The following is a 12,802-nucleotide window of genomic DNA, read 5'->3' on the forward strand; positions in this document are numbered from 1 at the left end:
TAAATGTCCACTAAGACTGTGGGGTCGGAAGTGGCCGCGTTATCAAGAAGGAGGGAGTAATAACGGTAGGAATTTATCTGGTGTGATGTCGTTCTTATTTCTAGTGCTTATGGCTGGAGCGATGATAGACGCAGGGTGTTGTGTGGTGGCTTTGATGGAGAAGGTTATTTTGTGACCAAATACAAGGGTCGTTGGATAAGAGATCGATCGAGCAATTAAGGTTGGTGAGCCGGTCCAATGCTCTTCCTTTGATGTGTGTGGGCTCATGAATAGTATGCATGTGACCCAAGTCAGATAAGGCGTTGGCTAGATCATGGGCATCATTATCCATGGGGTCATTAAAACCCAGGTTGAAGTCCCCTAGTAGGATTGTTTGTGAGTTTGGTTTAGTGTCGGTGGATACAAGGGATACAATATCCTCAATGAATGAGGAGATGGGTCCTGGTGGACGGTAGATAAGGTGCACTGTTGCTGTGTGGTTCGGTGATAGAGGCAATTTGATGGACAGGGATTCAGCAGAGGGAATATGGGCATCCTGGATGACTCTAATGTCGAAGGTGTTTCTGAAGATGAAGGCAAGTCCGCCTCCCTTCACTTGTTTGGTATTTCTATCACATCTTATGATAGCATAGTCACTGGGTATGGCAAGGGCCAAAGATGGTCCGGAGACTACATAGATCGAGCTTTTCATGAGTTATGAAGTCAGCGATGTCCAAAGCGTGGGCAGGTAGGGACCTAGCATTCACCAAGGCTGCTTTGAAGAATGCGTCTTTAGCAGGGATATTTTGCGATTGTAGAGATGGGCCATGTGTGGTGATTGGAATGGCACATTTGTACTGTGAATGTGTAACGGTACATTTCAAGTGTTGCACCGCAGTGACAGTGTTCGATGATGGCACCTTTAATGCGATTGCTGGATGCGTGTGTGCCTGTTGACTAGTATAACCTACGAGGGACAGCTGCAGAGAAGATAGTGCAAAGGGAAGGAGGAATATTCCAGTTTTACAAGGGTGCGTCCACACACTACTTTGGGAGGGGCATGTGGCAAATCTGCCCTTTACACCACCTTGCCCAATTGCCATGGCAGTGTGGGGGATTAGCCAATGAAGTAGTAGAGTGGGTGTGGTTAACAGGAAGGGGAGGTGAAACGGTTGCACATTGTACTGAGGGTGGCTGACATGGCGAAACATATTGCGTTGCCTGTAGGTGCTCCCTTTGCAATAGATGTGCACAACTGTGCTCTGCAAAGAAACTTGGACTGCAATTTTGGTTTGGAAGGAGTGGACACTTTGTAGGAGTGCCATTTCATCGATATGCATGCACTGTGCAAAGACTTTGCCACGTTTCCAGTAGTAGATGTTATCATATTTTCTTACGGCGGTATGCATATGGGTTACCTGCCTTCCTGACATTTGTCCCGTAGACCAAGAGGTTGCAGGGTGTCGTGAGGACGCTTTTTCCCCCACTGCCAAGGTCCTTCTCTCATCTACATTACTGCGAAGAGCATGACCTACTGCTCATGGATTTGTGCTGAGCCACACGAAGGAAGGTGTAACATCAACAGAAGCATGTACACTTTTTTGTCCGCTTGTGGAATGTTCTTCTGCAGCAGTGACCTTATTTATTACTTGTGGACATGCAGAGTGTTTCCAAGAAAATGGCATTTTGTTGTCCTCCATTGGCAAAGCAGTTTAGTTTGCTTGTCTACAGGATGCGGTGAAGAGGTTACTGAACTAATGTGCGTTTTTTTCAGTACGAACTCCCCCTGCCCTGAATGCAAGTTATTACCCCACGGCTGCACAAAAGTCACATGCAGGGATTTTGCGGGTTGCGGCCACGAAAATGAAACTGAGGGGAATGTCCAATGAGTTGCTTAGGATGTGCACCAATAGGAAGAGGGACTTCTGCTTCACTCAGGCCCAGCCCTCGATGTATTTGGGGACTGGCACGTGCCACATTCGACGCTCCCGTTGGGAAATGGGACTGTAGCGATTGCCCCATCATGTGCTGCTCAGAGTGTGCATCAGAGGAACACACGCCAACAGGAAGGAATCTACCGGCTTATTGGGACGTAGTCCTGGCGGTACTTGGAGAAAGGTACGTGCCACAATCTGCATTTGTGAGCATGCTGGCCAATAGAAATGGGACTATGCCATTTGGCCAATGAGGTTGTCAGGGTGTACGTTACAGAAAAGAGCACCAATCGGGAGAAGTCCTCCTGCTTCACCGGGGCGCCTCCCTCGCGGTGATTGGGGGAAGGCACGTGCCACATTTTGCCCTTCTCATCATGTTGGCCAATGGAAAGGGGATTATGGCCTTCGGCCAATCAGGTGCTCTGGGTGTGCGTCACAGGAAAGGGAGGCATTCACTTTTCCAGAACTGTGTGTACTGCGGCTGGCAAACATGGCAAGGCGCACAGTTTTCATTGTGGGCCATTACTTTGTGGAAGATATGTGCGTGTATGCCCTCCGAGAAGACTAGTCTAGCAATTTAGGTTTGGAGGGAGTGGACGTTTTGTGGAGTGGTATGGAATTGTGCTGTTTCAGCTGACTGCTTCTAGAATGTTGACGCGTGGCCTCTTCGGCAACTGTCCTTGTTGTGATCGTGCCTTTTGGAGGCTTCTTTTTGGGTTCCATGCATTGTTCCCGTGTGTTCAATCAGCTGAAAATGTTGATGAAAGCAGTGCAGCACATTTTTCCTACTGCCAAGGTGCTTTTCTCATGTATACTGCGAGAATCGCCTGGCATTATTCCAATGCTTCCTGTCCGCAGCCAGAGGTTGGAAGGGGTCTCATCAACAGAAGCATGTGTGACTTCTTGAGTGCTGCTGGGATGTACTCCTGTGAGAATTAAAACATTGGTTCCCAATACATACACCTTTTCAAGGGAAATGGCATGTCTTTGTAGCCCAGTGGGAATTAAATGTTTGTGCACAATCTACAGACAGCACTGAAGACCCTACTGTAAGATTGTGAGCTGCAGTTCAAAACACACATTCACTTATGAAAACCGCAAAGAAAGTGTTCCTAGGGAAGCACCTTTAAAAAAATACCACAAAAAAACAACAGTTCTTTTAAGAGCCACCACACCAAACCACAAGCGCTCCCCTGGTACAAAGTTATTCCCATACTCCTGTGTATGTGCAGCACAAAAAGTCTGTAAATATTGCGATAGTTGCAAGGTGAGACGTGCTACATACACCCCTTTTGCAGAGGACGCCCATAGAAATGGGCCTGGAGAGGCTATAGGTTTGGACTATCAAGTTTGTGGGTGTGGTGTGTACGGCCCGACGGAGCTACACTGTGCATTTTTTCAGAGGGTGCGGTTATGGGTGTGTGTTTTATGAGGCACAGCGTGCGGATTTCAGGGTATGCCGACATACATTCAGTGAATGTGTACTCGCTACTCATTTACCAATCTATGATGTACATGTGTAGTGCTATGGACTAGGTACAATGAAGTGCCTGATTTTGGTTTGTGCGTGTGATACGCAAACATGCAGACATTACTGTTGCTCATTGTGCAGGAAAATTGCACAGCATGTTACAGGAGTTCCAGTGAGGTTTGCGATGAAGGAGGCACTAACCCAGCTCATGCGTTTCTTTCAGATCTCTTGTATAATTTTCTATCGCAGTATGAATGTCATGAATGTGATTAGTGAACGCATCTTTGATGTCATGGGTGTTAGTCCTGGTGGCACGAGTTATGATTGTTTAGCTTAACATAACTGTCGAATTTCAGGGGGGATTCGGCTTTACCTGTAACCATAACGTCCCTGAAACAACATTTTTCCATTGAATTTCATAGGTTTTTGCTAATGCAACTTAACCGTAACGTCCCTTTAACAAGGTTGTGTGTTAGTGAAGAGCTATATCTCTCAACCAAGTCGCCCTTAACAAACCCACCTCGGGCAAAAATAACATACCCGACTGGGTGGTGTCCCGGAACTTGGATAACACTGTGCCATTGACCATGTTTTTTTTACAGGGCCCGCTACCACGGACTCATAATTCCTGCTTAAAGGAGGGTTATTAGAAGATCCTTCCCACTGATATTGGTATTAGTACGCAGAGTCATATGGCCCAGATATCGGACGAGGACTTGTGCGATTCCTTAGTGTCATCTACCTTTCAGGAACTGGTGGATAGAATAGGCCCTATACGCTCCAAATTGGTCAGGGCGAACCCGGGCCACCAAAAATGGTTCACACCAATCTCCTTAAGAATGAAAAAAGGAAGCTGAAGGACATTTAGCTAAAATGTGTCTCAGCAGAAAATAATTGGAGGGCACCTGAAAATAAATATACAAACTAAATATCTTAAACGCCAAGAAATATTTGTATAACAATCAAATTAATAGTGCGGAAAACTCCACAGGGAAACTTTGTGAAATCCTTAGATCACTCGAGAACCCAAAGGCCTTGGCCATTCCCGTCCAGCCCACAGCTGCAGACTGGGCGTTAGTGCAAAATGCGCTGGAAGCTAAAACGCACATTAGCCAGGCACTATCCCACTCTGACGCGATCTCAGGACCCCGGACAAACTATATTGAGCTACCAGAACAGGACAAATTTGTATTCACTCCACTCACAAATTCTGATATAAGAGTTTCTGTTGACTACTATACGACCTAGCTCATGTGACGAAAATATTCTTCCCCCTAGGATCATATTGGAACATCAAGAACTATTCATTAAGGTTTTCACCCGTATCACCTCTTTGAGAGACAGCTACATACCAGAAGCCATTAAAGTTGTGAGTTTCACCCCCTTGCTAAAAGAAATCTGGCTTGCACCTAAAAGAGCTAAGTAACCTCAGACTGATCACTAGCTGCCACTTTCTATTCAAAATCCTAAATAAGTGCGCAACAGGGCAACTCCAACGTTTTGTGGAGGATAAGAATATTCTACACAATCAGGTTTCAGGCAAGCACACAGTACGGAGACAGCACTCATTGACCTGCAGACTCACATGCTGTAGATAATGGACGATGGGAAAATTGGAGTGCTGGCGTTGCTTGACTTGTCCGCTGCGTTCTATTTACTGACCACGACAAGTTACTGCAAGCTCTCTAATAGGCAGGAAATTGTTCAAAGTGCCAGTCGATTGGATTCACTCCTTCCTTGCCAATCGAATGTGCAAAATGCACTGGGGTGAAGCATTTTCGTGATTGGCTCCCATCAGCTGCGGAGTACCACAGGGTGCCAGTGTGTCACCTGTGCTTTTTAACCTGTACCTTCCACCTCTATGGGCCTTGTTGGAAGACACCAGCACTTTCTTTACAAACTATGCCAATGACACTCAGCTGGTCTTAGAGCCGAGTGGCAATCACACCAAGGACTCCAGTAAAATCTCAGGCGTCTATGACATCATGGAGGCATGGATGACTATGAACTGGATGTTCCTAAACAGCAGTAAAACGGAACTTCTCATTTTCGGCTCCTGGAAGGCTCACGCCAAATTGAGCACATACTTTACAACCTTTAAAATCAAGGGTAGTGCTATCCTAGTTCTAGGATAAGTAAAAACCCTGGGCATCACTTTGGAATCCTCACTGAGCGCTGAAGTCCTCTTAAATCAAATAAGCAAAAACTGTCTGTATCATCTACGCCTGCTTAGACATCAGGCCTCTGATCAATGAAGAGAACTGCACTATCGCCCGAGCTACCATACTTTCGAGGCTGGACTATGGCAACACGTAACTAAATCGGGGCAAACACTGCCTGTCTGGAAAAATGTCAAGACAATTCAAAATAGTGCTGTGCACATTATTAAAAACATACCAAGACGGTACTGGCCACACCTCGGTCAGTAGAAGGGATCTACACTGGCTGAAGGTGAAAGATCGGATCGCTTTTAAATCTAGCACAGCGGTACAGCGCTGCCTCTATGGCACAGCTCCTCTCCATTTGAAATCATTGATCTGCCCATATGTTCCCAGTAGATCCCTGCGTTCAGGAAATGAGGGCCAGATCAATAGCATAACCCACAAACTGGCCAACAGACTGGGTAGATCCTTTCCTGTTAGAGCCACCAAGATCTGGAACACACTCCCAATCTGTAACGCAACAACTTAAAGTTCCATCGTGCACTGAAGGCCGTTCTATTTAAGTAATCATTAACACAGAACGTCTTTTACTTTCATCTCTGTCTGTCCCGTTTATTTTCTTCTGTCTTCACGTTGGCACTCTGATGCCCGAGGGCTTCGGCGCCCTATACATTTATAAATAAATACACATCCTGCTATATTATCAGCTATCCCAATAGAAATTGACCTAACAGGCAGCCCTACAGATAAGGGCCACTTGTATTCACTAGAAATGTGCACATATTACCAAAATCGAAAAATAAGCAATAAAACTCCCCAAAAAAAAATAAAATTTAAAAAGAAATCGCCAACTGACACAGGAGCATACCCCTCGCCTTTTAATGTGCATGAATAAATGGGTGAAAAGAAATATTTAACTTTCAAAAATTGAGAGTAAAATACTCCAACTTCGAAATCGTACCTGGAGCAGTTCTAACAACACCTTTCACTTACGTCTGTCCATCTTCCAATGTCCTATACCAATTTGCAATGGGGCATCTTTCCAAACCAACCAATCTATGCTTTCGCTTTTACCTCAGTTTCTGTCAGCCCAACCATCTAATGTGCATCTTCACCACCTCACCATCACTTACCTCTCCCCCACTCAGCCATTCTACCACCTCTACGTCAGAACTGAGGAGCTGGAACCCGGCAACAACTAATTGCCATTAAAGGAAGAGACCTAGCAACGTGTCCCCGTCACGTGGTGGTACGCGTGGCTCAATGAAACGCAAGCTCGTCAGTATAGTGTGTGAAATGTAAACGTCACGTGATTTTCAAATGTCACGTTACAGTAGTTACTTTACATCGGAGAAACTGGACCATAACAACGACCCGCCTACTCTTTGGCACGTATTTTCCAACGTCACCTGTCCCTCCTCAAGAGCGGGAAAATGGAAGGCAGCCGTGCTGGCTGCCAGCAGAGGCGGATTTAAAGGGCGGCGAAGGCCAAAGCACGCCCCCTGCAGCGGCTTGGATCCTCTTGCATTCCGCTGTCGAAGAAAAACAGTCTCTCTCTACGATAGGGCCCCATGACAGGTTTCGATCGGTGGTTTCCACATTAATATGTAGGGGCACACCTGCATAAATTGAACTGAAAAAACCTCAGTAGACTCCGCCCACTTGCCACACCCACATTTTTTTTAAATGTTTAATTACACATGTGGGCGGAATCGTGGATTAGCTGTTACAAAAGGGGCCAATAGTCGCAAGACCCTTTCTGTAACTATCCATGCAAACAAACAAAAGCAGTGGGCACACAGACTAATTGGTTTGGTTTGGTTTTATTTGCTTATATAGCGCTCTGAACCCTGAGGTAGCTAGGCGCTTGACTTAAAGGACTTGTCACAGACAAGTTATACATAATGAAGTACAATAGGGTACAGGAAAATACAAGTACAATAGGGTCATAGCTCTCAACTCACCCGCTTTTGGCGGGTTTCACCCACCAAAACCATCCATACACCCGCCCCCCCACCAGATCTTTTCTTTCACCCGCCTCACGACACTCGTATTACTATACTACGCAGGCGCTGGCTGCAGTAAATGAGCCAGCGCCGCAAGAAAATGACATTCTCCTCAGGGTCTATTCCAGGCAAGCATTTTGTCGCTCTGACCTTCGGCTTTGTGCTGCCTGTGAGGATCCGACTGGCTGCTTCACTCTGCTGCTGCTGCCCGAACTAACGCTGTGGAGGACTCTGCAGCAGATTAGATCTCTGCTGCTGCTGCCTCTGAATTCTCCTTCTGCTCTTGTCGTGCCATGCCCATAGGCCCTGCTGCCAGTGACCGCAGCCTGCCAAAACGCTGAGGTGAAGGTTCACGACATAATGTCAGAGTCAAGGCCCTGCACACTGTCACTGATCGTTTTGTATATACACATCTGTGGCATTTGAATCTGGTTTTGGGAACACGTTCGGTATTGTCTGACTTCACATTTTATCTGCCGACATAATAAACTTGATACCACAGATATCGAAAGGCTTGGGAAGCAGTTCATATTGTTTTAAATTAGGTAGGCGTCCACAAACCGCCTACCCCTGCCTCAATCTACCTTTTTGTTGACATTAGTGGCAGATGGCATTTTAACACATAACAAAAACAAAAAAAATGCAAATCATTCCAGATGCAGGGAGCACATCTATTAGAGCTCTGTCCAGGCGCTCTGTGGCAAAATACATATAAACCTCCTAATTTGCATCTAGACCGCACCAACAGAAGTGACTTCACAGAAAAGGACTTTGCATCAGTCTTTGATACTTCGAGCACCATGGAAGTGACTTTAGAATAAGTTGCCATAAGTAAGCCAAGTGGCAAATAACTTTGTGGTTCAAAATACCTAAATTGCATGATTGTTATATATGGAGCAACTCTATAGCCAGGCTTTTTAAAATGAACAGCATGATATATTAACATATGCTCTGAAGTAAAACACTGACAGAGTACATTTAGAGAGCTGCAGATCTGCCCAGGATCATACACTTTGGTTAAATGGTGGAACTGGGATATTTACAAATGTAAGCAACTGACCACATCAAAGGTTAAGTTGATATAGATATTCATTGAGGTTTCCCTTTGCATTTCGTGTCCTTAAATAATACTTTATTTGTAGCAATGCCTTTCATAATTAGCTTTACATTATATACATCATCATAGAATTATGTTGAGCAATAAGAGTATGGCTTTAGTTTTATTCTCCCCATCCTGCATGCAAAGTCACAATAGCATCATGCAGGTTAATGTGAGCCACTTGGGTAAAGCCATAGTCATTATTTCACTGGGGTATTAAGCGTGTTGTAAATAAAAAACACAAATAAAGCATGCAACATTATGCACTCTTTCCTTCTCACTGCTGATCACTCCCTCCCATGCCCATTTCTAAAGGGACAAAAGTCCCTGCTAATAGTCCCCCTTCCGCCCAATCAATGCCTAATCGCTCACATTGAAATGCTCTGTTAAAACAGAGCAACGTGAGAGCCCCTTTGCTGCCCGAAGCTTCTTGGGACATTGTCCTGGCAGCAGGACACTTCTCCCGTTCAAAAAGGATAAGGTAGCCATCATTGAGGTGCTTCACGGGAGAAGTGTCCCACTGATAGAAATCCCGGTCAGGCTCTCAAAAAGGCAGCTTGTACCCTGCTTGGTACGCCACTGGTGACAACGCACTGTGGAACACCTGCCACAGGCCTCCTGGTCCTTGTTGGCCATACAGAACCTGAGTATTCAATAGATCCCAAGTGCTGCTTGCATAACATCACAATTTCCATGCCCATTGCTACTAGTGGCAAAAATGCCCTATGTCCACGGCTTCAGCACCCTCTTACACAGAGATTGACAGACTGCCTCTGTTCCACTATTTCGAGTTTAAACATTATATGAGCACAGTTGGTTTCTTGTGACAGTTGTACATTTATTTTTAGGCAGGTGCACTTCTGGGAGAAAAAAATAAATTGTACAGAATGAACATGTATTTGTATTTTTTTAACTGAATTTACTTGGTACAATGGTTGCATGCAAAAGGGCCTAGTGTTGCAGCACCCTAGTTAGTTAATATTGGGATTTTTTGCGCACACCTTCCTGTCACTTCCTGTGATGTCACTTCCTCTAACGCCGTACGCCACCTCCGGTGTCCAACCCAGGCTCTCACCCTCCAAGCAGTTGCGAAGGTTGAGAGCTATGATAGAGAACAGGAAAATATACAGATTTTTACAGATATAGTAAAGATATAGTAAATTAAAGTATGAGGGTGAGGTTACAATAAATAATAGGAAATAGATGGGGCATGCTAGAATTTACAAGTAGCACATTTACAAGAAGAACATCTGGACATGGAAAACAGCTGCTTGCCAGGGGTTGGAGCACAGTGTCAATACACATTCTGCAGCCTGCATTTCAATTCCCTATTGTCATCATTTTCATGCATTAGCTACTATGTATGAAGTATGAATGTCTTTAAAATGGATGCTCTCTTTTACTAATTCTTCGAGGGTCTGAGAAAGAGTCAATTAGCTCACTGGTTGAAAGGAAGTGGGGTCTGCAGCATTAGCGTAGCCTTCCAGATGCACTGTTCAAGACGCAAGATATGGGTGCAGCCATAGTGTCTGTGTTTCCACCCACACACACATACATGTGATTGGACACAGAGGTGGTTTGTTTGTAGACAATCATGTGGAGGTGTGGGTGAGTAGCAGGGTCTGCAGCAAAACCCGGTGACTCCACGCTCTTTCCCCAGAAACCCAGACAAGAGCGTAAAAACCCGGTGTCTACGGGCTAAACCCAGAGAGTAGGCAGGTCTAGGGGACGTTAAAAAAAAACACAATAGGGTGTCTCTTGGCCAATTGTGCAGGGTTCATCCCAACAACAGTACTTTAACATGGTTATAGGTGAAAGGATCGAATCCAAAGGACTGAAATGCAATAGTTTCGAGTCAAAAGGACCGGAAAAAAAAGGTTGCATTTTTTTTTGGGGGGGACCCCCATCCCCTTGTTTTTGGTATAAAAAACACTTTTTTTCCTAAACGGAAACCAAAAAAATATATATATATATTTTAAAAAAGGTATTCAACCTTTTTTTTCGGTCCTTTTGACTCTCAACTATTGTATTAGATTCTTTTGTTTTCGATCCTTTGACCGGACACCCTTTAACACAACAGAGAAACAATACCCAGAGGTTACATAAGCAATTACAACAACTGTCTCACTATTCCCAATTGGTCCTTGTGAGAGGGAGCAGAATTTTCAGAACAGAACAGGAGGTGCCCAGGATAGAGTGAAGTTCTATCTACGACTACCTGAATACCCTTAGTGCTAGGTTGCGCTGGTGTGCCGCTTATCTAAAAGCACACAGAATAAGGAATGGAAACTAACCACAATCCTAATATGCAACTGATGGCAAGATTAAAAATGAGGTTTGAAAAAGCTGGGGCAGCCCCCTGTTATACAAGAGGTGTCAGTCACGCTGCATGAAGAGCGCAGTGTGTGATATCGCGGGCAGTGTTAAAAACACACACTAGGTTAGTCTACTCAAGGTAACAATGCATTTTTAATAACCTGTAGACCCAAAATAATGTGTACTAGTGCAGTAAAAGATGATCGAAAGTTATCAATTCAGTCAGAGAGGGTAAAAAAAACCAAGATTTTTGAAGATTCAAATTGTTCACTATGACGTTTCTGTCATTGAACTATTGAAGAAGACCAAAAGGGGCTAACCCACACTAAGAGTGGACCCACGGGGTAAAGCAGAAGGTGCCCAATCAGTTAGAAAAGTTACAATTGCTTGCCTACCTGTCTGTACTTATTGTGTGCTTCTTCCCGGTAGAAAGCCAAAAAACGTTTCTTTCCTTTCTTGGAGGCCTTCTGACTTAATTTTCTGCCATTCGAATTAAGGGATGCTGTTTGCTGCAAACCTGACACCCGTCTGGTTCGAGATGTCCGTAGTTCGTAGGCAGTGCAAAGGTAATGTTAAAAATATAACATGAATATACCTGCACTAGTAGGACCATGTTCCAGGCAGGATGACATTTGTCAGCCACGCGATGCGACAAGAGAATCCAGATGTTTTGCTACGAGGACGTCTTGCCCTGCGAAGTACAGCCGTACTCCTCGTATCAATCACGTGACATAGTTGACGCTAAAGTCATGTGATGTCCGGCACGTTTAATCAGGCAGGTTGTAGGAATAAAAAGGGTAATTAAGCACTAGAAATAGCAGTTCAACCCCTTCCTAGGCTTGTAATACTTTCCAATGGCCTCAAGACTTTAGCAGTCCATCCCTAAATAGTCCTTCAAAGTCAGTTTGGAGGGAATGTAGGTATGGCACAGCAGCAGAACAAGTACAGTTCCAACAGATTCTTTGATTACAAGTATGGAGAATGCTTTTGTTGGTCAAAAGGGTATCAGGGACCTTGGGAAAGGCTCCCTATAGGTGCACAAGCATTAGGCCTGGGAGAAAGCTTTGGGTGAACACCCAATCACAGGAATCTGCACTCCAGCAACACATGGGGTGAAAAAATGGCTTGATGTAAGTACTAACGACTCCCACACTACCTGAGGAGTGATGAAGAAGATGCAGCTGGATTCTTTCCACTGTGCAACAGTGGCAGACCCAGTTTCCTGTTCCTTGGTCTTGGGGACGAAAGGAGGGAATCTAGAAGGGATGTCACAGCAGCAGTCGAGAGAAAGGACTCTCAGCAGAGGGTTCTTCATACTGCAATTTTGGTGTCTTTTTACAGGCTCCACGAATGAACATTTACCACCTGGTCGATCTACCTCGATTTGTCGACCCGGCACTCTGATGAGGGGACTTTGAGGAGAGGGATCTTGCCTCTCGAGGTCCAACTGGAGCCCACCAAAGTTCTGAGCAGATTAGTTCATGGTAGGACGAGGCACTGCAATTTGGTAAGAGGCCACCTGGTATTGGCGGTTTGCAGCCCTGGAAGGACACAGCATTTTGGGGGATGGCTCGTCTTGCAGGAAGTCTTATGGCTAGTTGGTTCCACCAACTGCCGATTTGAAAATGGGGTTAGGACAGCAGTTGTCTCTTTACGGTTACTGGAAGGGGCGTCTCTGGTCGTCTGCATCATTCTGATCTTCTGTTCCAGTGGTCTGCTTGCCTTCTGCCTCAGGAACCCTACCTTTTATCGTAATTTTACACTCATCCTCTGCAAACTCTACTGCAGTTTGCAGAAAGGGGCGGGTGGCTGTCCAATCAGGACAGCCAGCCCAC

The 12,802-nt window shown here is 45.2% G+C and overlaps 1 protein-coding gene across 1 annotated transcript in view; it reads right to left on the bottom strand.

The window, feature by feature from the left end:
• Positions 1-6,811, bottom strand: part of BET1L (Bet1 golgi vesicular membrane trafficking protein like) — a 110,270-nt gene extending 103,459 nt beyond the window's left edge. The window contains exon 1 of the mRNA XM_069623907.1: positions 6,680-6,811. Coding sequence (XP_069480008.1) covers positions 6,680-6,698 — 19 coding nt within the window. The 5' untranslated portion in view covers positions 6,699-6,811. The remainder of the gene's footprint in view (positions 1-6,679) is intronic.
• Positions 6,812-12,802: the final 5,991 nt, after the last annotated feature.

The sequence above is a fragment of the Ambystoma mexicanum genome, chromosome 11 (assembly GCF_040938575.1).
Source record: "Ambystoma mexicanum isolate Mex_15411 chromosome 11, UKY_AmexF1_1, whole genome shotgun sequence".
Taxonomy (NCBI): domain Eukaryota; kingdom Metazoa; phylum Chordata; class Amphibia; order Caudata; family Ambystomatidae; genus Ambystoma; species Ambystoma mexicanum.